This window comes from Sardina pilchardus, chromosome 21, assembly GCF_963854185.1.
Source record: "Sardina pilchardus chromosome 21, fSarPil1.1, whole genome shotgun sequence".
Classification (NCBI taxonomy): Eukaryota; Metazoa; Chordata; class Actinopteri; order Clupeiformes; family Clupeidae; genus Sardina; species Sardina pilchardus.
Window position 1 is genome coordinate 1,600,661 of NC_085014.1, and position 7,457 is coordinate 1,608,117.

At 47.0% G+C, this 7,457-nt stretch overlaps 1 protein-coding gene across 1 annotated transcript in view; it reads left to right on the forward strand.

Moving 5' to 3' along the window:
- slc17a6b (solute carrier family 17 member 6b) overlaps positions 1–3,337 on the forward strand; it is a 24,961-nt gene extending 21,624 nt beyond the window's left edge. Inside the window, exons 11-12 of the mRNA XM_062524645.1 lie at positions 942–1,069; positions 2,983–3,337. Coding sequence (XP_062380629.1) covers positions 942–1,069; positions 2,983–3,291 — 437 coding nt within the window. The 3' untranslated portion in view covers positions 3,292–3,337. The remainder of the gene's footprint in view (positions 1–941; positions 1,070–2,982) is intronic.
- The last annotated feature ends 4,120 nt before the right edge of the window (positions 3,338–7,457 follow it).

Below are 7,457 nucleotides of genomic sequence, written 5' to 3' on the forward strand. Positions count from 1 at the left end.
TCGAGACCAGAGCCCTACTGTAAATGCTGAGTTAGTGTGTGAGTTGTGTGTGAGCACAGTCGAGACTAGAGCCCTATTGTAAATGCTGAGTTAGTGTGTGAGTTGTGTGTGAGCACAGTCGAGACCAGAGCCCTACTGTAAATGCTGAGTTAGTGTATGAGTTGTGTGTGAGCACAGTCGAGACTAGAGCCCTATTGTAAATGCTGAGTTAGTGTGTGAGTTGTGTGTGAGCACAGTCGAGACTAGAGCCCTATTGTAAATGCTGAGTTAGTGTGTGAGTTGTGTGTGAGCACAGTCGAGACCAGAGCCCTATTGTAAATGCTGAGTTAGTGTGTGAGTTGTGTGTGAGCACAGTCGAGACCAGAGCCCTATTGTAAATGCTGAGTTAGTGTATGAGTTGTGTGTGAGCACAGTCGAGACTAGAGCCCTATTGTAAATGCTGGGCAGGGGGCACAGTTAGCCTGTGTGCAAAGTTCTCATGCATGCGCTAACAACATCATGTGGCGTGAGGCAGCTGTCAGCTGACCTGCTGATGTTTGTGCGTCTGATCTTCTCACGGTGCTGAGTATGCACAGAGATTTAGCACAGTTATAGCACACTTTTACACTTCACACTTTACCCAGCATTTACATTAGAGACCATCCGGGACAGGATCTCCTTGTAAATGTATGTAGATTAGATTAGATTAGATTAGATTCAACTCTATTGTTTTGATTTTGTAGATTAGATTAGATTAGATTAGATTAGACTCTATTGTCATTGTGCAGAGTACAAGTACAAAGACAACACAACGCAGTTTGCATCTAACCTCAAGTACACCAAAGCAATGTGATATATACAGTCCAAAGCAATGTGATATGTACTGTACAAAGCACAGACAGGTGGGGCATGTGCAGATGACATGTGAGCTGAATGAGACCTGTGTGGCTTCTGATTGGCAGGTTTTAATGTCAATCATCTGGACATTGCCCCCCGCTACGCCAGCATCCTGATGGGCATCTCCAACGGCGTGGGCACCCTGTCGGGCATGGTGTGCCCACTCATCGTGGGGACCATGACCAAGAACAAGGTACACACACACACACACATGCACACACACACACTCATGACCAAAAACAAGGTACACACACACACCTACTGACTGGGTTTTACACACACACACACACACACACACACACACACACACACTCATGACCAAGAACAAGGTACACACACTCACCTACTGACTGGGTTTTACACACACACACATACACATACACACACTCATGACCAAACACAAGGTACACACACTCACCTACTGACTGGGGGCCATGACCAAACACAAGGTACCACACACTCACCTTCTGACTGGGTTTTACACACACACACACACACACACACACACACAGACACACACACACATGCACGCGCGCATGCACACACACACACGCACACATGAGCACACACACACACACACACACACACACACACACTCCTCTCTTCCTTTCTCTCTTCTCAGTGTCCATCTCTGACTCTTCTCTCTTCTCTCTCTCTCCATCTCTAACCTTCTGTCCTCTCTCTCTTCTCTCTCTCCATCTCTAACCCTCTCCTCTCTCTCTCCATCTCTAACCCTTTCCTCTCTCTCTCCTCCTCTCTTCTCTCTCTCCATCTCTAACCCTCTCCTCTCTCTCCTCCTCTCTCCTCTCTCCATCTCTAACCCTCTCCTCTCTCTCTCCTCCTCTCTTCTCTCTCTCTCCATCTCTATCCCTCTCCTCTCTCTCTCCCCCATATCAGACGCGTGAGGAGCATAGACCCAAAAGAAATGGACAAACAGACTCCGTTGTTCTCAAAAAATTCTGTTTACTTCCCATCATTCGCGCGCAGACTTTGTGATGTTATCCATCCTGTAACTTGCTGTAACTGATCTGATAGATGGGTCACACAGAAATTTGACATTCGGGACATCAAGTTTTTTATTAGGCTAGGTTTACTTGCCTCAAGGTAATGCTTTACCTTATCATACAGTAGTCTACATAGGCTATAGCGTTTTCACTGATCTTGCTAATGACTTTCCGTCATGCAGGCTGGACTGAGCTTCTTATCCAAACATTACGGTTAATCTCCCTACTGTGCGACGTCGAACGTTAGCTTCCCTCCAACCGACATGCTAACTATATTTCTTTACGGGAAACCAACGTTATATAAGAGGAAGACGTGAATTAGGCTCTGTGTCCACCAATCGTGTTTTTTGCGCCGACGGCGACAATTCTCAATATAAAGTCTATGTAGCCCAGTGTTCACAGTGCTGAGCGCCCTCGGCGGAAAAAAGCTCTCGGTGCTGACCGTTTTTTACCGCAGTGCTCAGAGCGCTCAAAGTTGAAATCTGTTCAACTATTAGAACAGCGCTGGGCTCGTCAATGTCACTTCTCATTATAAACCGTCTCCGGTTTTGGTAACTTTGCAACAATAAACACTTCTCGAAGCGCCGAGAAAAGCGTTTTTTAACGCTCTCAGCGTGAAAAACGCGCTTGGTGGACACAGCACCTTAGTTGTGCCTTCTATACCCTATATAGAATATACAGAAGCTATAAGGGCGACACAGGGCACATGTTACATGAAGTTATGGGATCTCAAAAAAATCTGCAATCTATGGCTGTCCTATGGGGTTAGCAGAGCGTTGATCACCAGCTCCATCTGTGTTTCTACTTGCGGGACTTTTCCTGCCCCCTTGGTGAGGAGTGGCAGTACGTGTTCTCTCCATCTCTAACCCCTCTCTCTTCTCTCCTCTCTCTCTTCTCTTCTCTCCTCTCTCTCCATCTCAAACCCTCTCTCTTCTCTCCTCTCTCTCTTCTCTTCTCTCCTCTCTCTCCATCTCTAACCCTCTCTCTCTTCTCTTCTCTCCTCTCTCTCCATCTCAAACCCTCTCTCTCTTCTCTTCTCTTCTCTCTCTCCATCTCTAACCCTCTCTCTCCTCCTCTCTCTCTCGCCCCCCCCCCATCCCAGACGCGTGAGGAGTGGCAGTCGGTGTTCCTGATCGCCTCCATGGTGCACTACGGGGGCGTGATCTTCTACGGGCTGTTTGCGTCGGGCGAGAAGCAGCCGTGGGCCGACCCGGAGGAGACCAGCGACGAGAAGTGCGGCTTCATCGACGAGGACGAGCTGGCCGAGGAGACGGGCGACATCATGCAGAGCTACAACACCATGGCAACCGGCCCGGCCAAGGGCTACGGAGCCACCACACAGGTCAACGGGGGATGGGCCGAGGGCTGGGAGAAGACCGAGGAGTACGTCCAGCAGGGAGGCTACTCCTAGAGCCACACACACACACACACACACACACACACACACACACACACACACACACACACACACACACACACTACATATAAGACAAGCGTACTCACACACACACACTCACACACACACAGTGTAGACCTATTTTGTAGTCTTTGTGAGTTCTGACTAAAAAAGATGAAATAATCACCTATACCAGTTAAAAGTCCCTTTGCTGTATGTTTGCACTCGTTTGAAGATGAAAAAAAAAGATCATCACTGAAGAGAAACCCAAAACAAACAAACAAACAAACAAGCAAACAAACAAACAGACAGACAAACAGACAGACAGACAGACAAACAGACAGCCCAAGGCGTGTCCAGTAGCCTTCAGATGAGAAGAGTCACAGCACATATCAGTCTGGAGGGCTGTAGATGTTATATGTATTTAAACAACAGAAGGACTTTTATTTTGAAGTGCAATCATATGTAAATTCGTAAAGTGCTTTGTCACCACATCCAGCAGCAGTGTCCTGTAGATGTAAAGTCAACAGGACTGCTGAGTCATTACTACAATCCAGTAGCAGTCTCAGATAAAAGACTGCAGTCATCCTAATGGACCAGTACTACACCACACACCCAACTGCTGAGTCATTACAGGCTAATTGTACAGTACATTCTTCATTACCGACCAGTCATACACTTCATATGCAGGACTGCTGAGTCATTCTAACCAACCAACAGTACACGTCATGCACAACCAGCCACTTGGTGGCGCTGTGGAGACTCCCAGCCTGGCCTGATACCCCCTCCAGCCGGACCCTGGTCTAATACCCCTCCAGCCGGACCCTGCTCTGATACCCCCTCCAGCCGGACCCTGCTCTGATACCCCTCCAGCTGGATACCTCTCCAGAGCTCCATTCCCCTGATTGCACTGAGTGGGTCGTGGCTGTCGTTGTGTGAGTCGGTTCCTTGTTCCCTGGGTTCTGACACCTCGTGTCCTTGTTCCCTGGGTTCTGACACCTTGTGTCCTTGTGTCCTGGGTTCTGACACCTCGTGTCCTTGTGTCCTGGGTTCTGACACCTCGTGTCCTTGTGTCCTGGGTTCTGACACCTCGTGTCCTTGTGTCCTGGGTTCTGACACCTTGTGTCCTTGTTCCCTGGGTTCTGACACCTTGTGTCCTTGTGTCCTGGGTTCTGACACCTCGTGTCCTTGAGTCCTGGGTTCTGACACCTCGTGTCCTTGAGTCCTGGGTTCTGACACCTCGTGTCCTTGAGTCCTGGGTTCTGACACCTCGTGTCCTTGTGTCCTGGGTTCTGACACCTCGTGTCCTTGTATGTTTACTGTGGGTGTAACGTTTGCTGAGACACATCTGAAGACTTGGGTCTTTGCCTTAAAGAGCACACTGAACAATAAGACTATGAGAGAGAAGGGGGATAGAGAGGCAGTGGAAAAGAGAGAGAGAGAGTGAGAGAGAAAAAAAGATAACGAGAGAAATAGGTTTGAATTGAACAGCAGGCATGTAACATGTTATCATGGGCTTGTGCAATGCAGAAAACCATTTAAACACATAACTTTAACAAACAGATTTACAAATATATCTGAAAACAAAAATATAGCCTATGCACACATCTACAATATATCAAATATTTATCAACATTCTATGAAATTATAAAAATCTGCATTATGTTATATCAAAACATATATGATAAGAAATGACATATTGTATCAAGCACTGTTTGAGATTCTATGGTTCTGACTAGGAGCTTAAGAGGTTCTAAGGCTGAAGAACGCTGTAGTGGGGAACATCAGGGGTGGATAGTGTGTAGGATCTCTAGAAAAAGAGAGCAGTTCAAAAGATGAAGAACGTTGTAATGGAGAACATCAGGGGTGGATAGTTCTAAAACTGAAGAACGTTGTAGTGGAGAATATCAGAGGTGGAGAGTTCTAAAACTGAAGAATGTTGTAGTGGAGAACGTCAGGGGTGGAGAGTTCTAAAGCTGAAGAGCGTTGTAGTGGAGAACGTCAGCAGTGGATAGTTCTAAAGCTGAAGAACGTTGTAGTGGAGAACATCAGCAGTGGATAGTTCTAAAACTGAAGAACGTTGTAGTGGAGAACATCAGAGGATAGTTCTTAAGCTCAGGAACAAGAAGAAAGAGGCTACAGCAGACCAATGCCATGCGGCAGTCTGTTGCCATAGGGATGACCCTCACACATACACACACACACACACACACTGAAAGCATGTTTAGTAGCTCTCCCAAACACACCCTTCCATCAAGCACAAGGAGAGAGACACACATGAGACTGGGCAATAGCAGGGTTAGCACACAAGCTAATGTGACTGGGCTAACAGGGCTAGCACACAAGCTAATGTGACTGGGCTAACAGGGCTAGCACACAAGCTAATGTGACTGGGCTAACAGGGTTAGCACACAAGCTAACGTGACTGCACATGAGACTGGGCAATAACAGGGTTAGCACACAAGCTAACGTGACTGCACTGAGCTCCAGGGCCTCGTCACCATGGCAATAGCCATATGTAGCAGTGTAGAAGTGAAAGCACACAAAACCAGGACTAGACAGGATCTGATAGGGCAGCAGAAGATGGAGCCGGCATGAAGAATTGTCCAGTAGTGAGGTCTGTGAGGATGTAGAGTTGTTGGTTTGAACAGTTTGTATCCTGCCCCACAGTCCCAAGGTTCTGCCACAGTCCAAAGGTTCTGCCACAGTCCCAAGGTTCTTCCACAGTCCAAAGGTTCTTCCACAGTCCAAAGGTTCTGCCACAGTCCAAAGGTTCTTCCACAGCACCTGATGTTCCCACTACAGCAACAGCGCCCATTAGTCTGGCCTCAGCAAGAGAGGAGAAGAGAGAAAAGAGAGAGAAGAGAGAGAGAGAGAGAGAGAGAGAGAGAGAAAAGAAGAGAAAAGAAGAGAAGAGCGAGAGAGAGAAGAGAAGAGAGAAGAGAGAGAGTTAGGAGACATTAACTAGAGAGAGTTTGATGATCTTATAGGAGTTGACCAAGTCATTGTGGAGCATGAGCTAGAACCAGAGGGATGGAGTTAGTCTTGCCTAAGCACAGTCTGTCCGACCAATGAGAGGAGAGAGAGAAAAGAGAGAGAAGAGTTCAGAAGATGATAGTTAGTCTGCCCTAAGCACAGTCTGTCCGACCAATGAGAGAAAAGAGCGAGGGAAGAGAGTTCAGAAGATGATAGTTAGTCTGCCCTAAGCACAGTCTGTCCGACCAATGAGAGGAGAGCGAGGAGAGAGTTCAGAAGATGATAGTTAGTCTGGCCTAAGCACAGTCTGTCCGACCAATGAGAGAAAAGAGAGAGAAGAGTTCAGAAGATGATAGTTAGTCTGGCCTAAGCACAGTCTGTCCGACCAGTGAGAGGAGAGCGAGGAGAGAGTTCAGAAGATGATGGTTAGTTTGCCCTAAGCACAGTTGTCTCAAAGACCCAAATCTTCACATCCTTCTGCTAAGAGAAGCATTAAGCTAGCGCCATGCCATGTTGAAGTCTGTGGATGTGTGTTATGCATGGATCAATGTTTCATTTACGTGAAATGATCGGATTACTACAATGTGTTTTTTTACTCTGAATGTCATAATGTCTGTCTGTTGCATTTCTTTGGGTTTCCTCAAGCTGTTGCAATGTATCTGATTTCTTTACACGATTAACCAAAGGTGGGAAGTAGAGGAGGGGTCACAGCTGGAGAGCTCCCATTGGAGGACAGCTGACCAGTGAGATGCCGGGGGGCGGGCTACTGCCTGGCCACGCCCCCTGCAGGTGCAAACCATTCTCAGTGTACAAAGCAATAAAGCCATGGCTGGCAACAGTTGCCGTGGGTTTATCAGCGTAAACAAAATAAGAAAAAAGAAACACGCGTATAGCACATTTAGCCATAGTGGTTTTGGTTTCATGAGTAGTGTTTTTGTGGATGCAAATTTTAAAAAAGAATAATAAAACATACAAGTAAGTGTAATTAAAAAAAAATCTTTGAAGTATGTATATATGAATACATATAGATATATAGATATATAGATATATATAGCTCTAGGCCGAGTCCAGCTGCTCCCTGGCTAAGCGGGGAGCGAGAGCTGGGCCCACTCACCAGAAGAGAATGATATCCCCAGCGTCGCCACGGGAACGTTTCCTAGGCGACGGCTCCAATCCCTGGCCCCGTGCACCTCTGTAGTGATCCT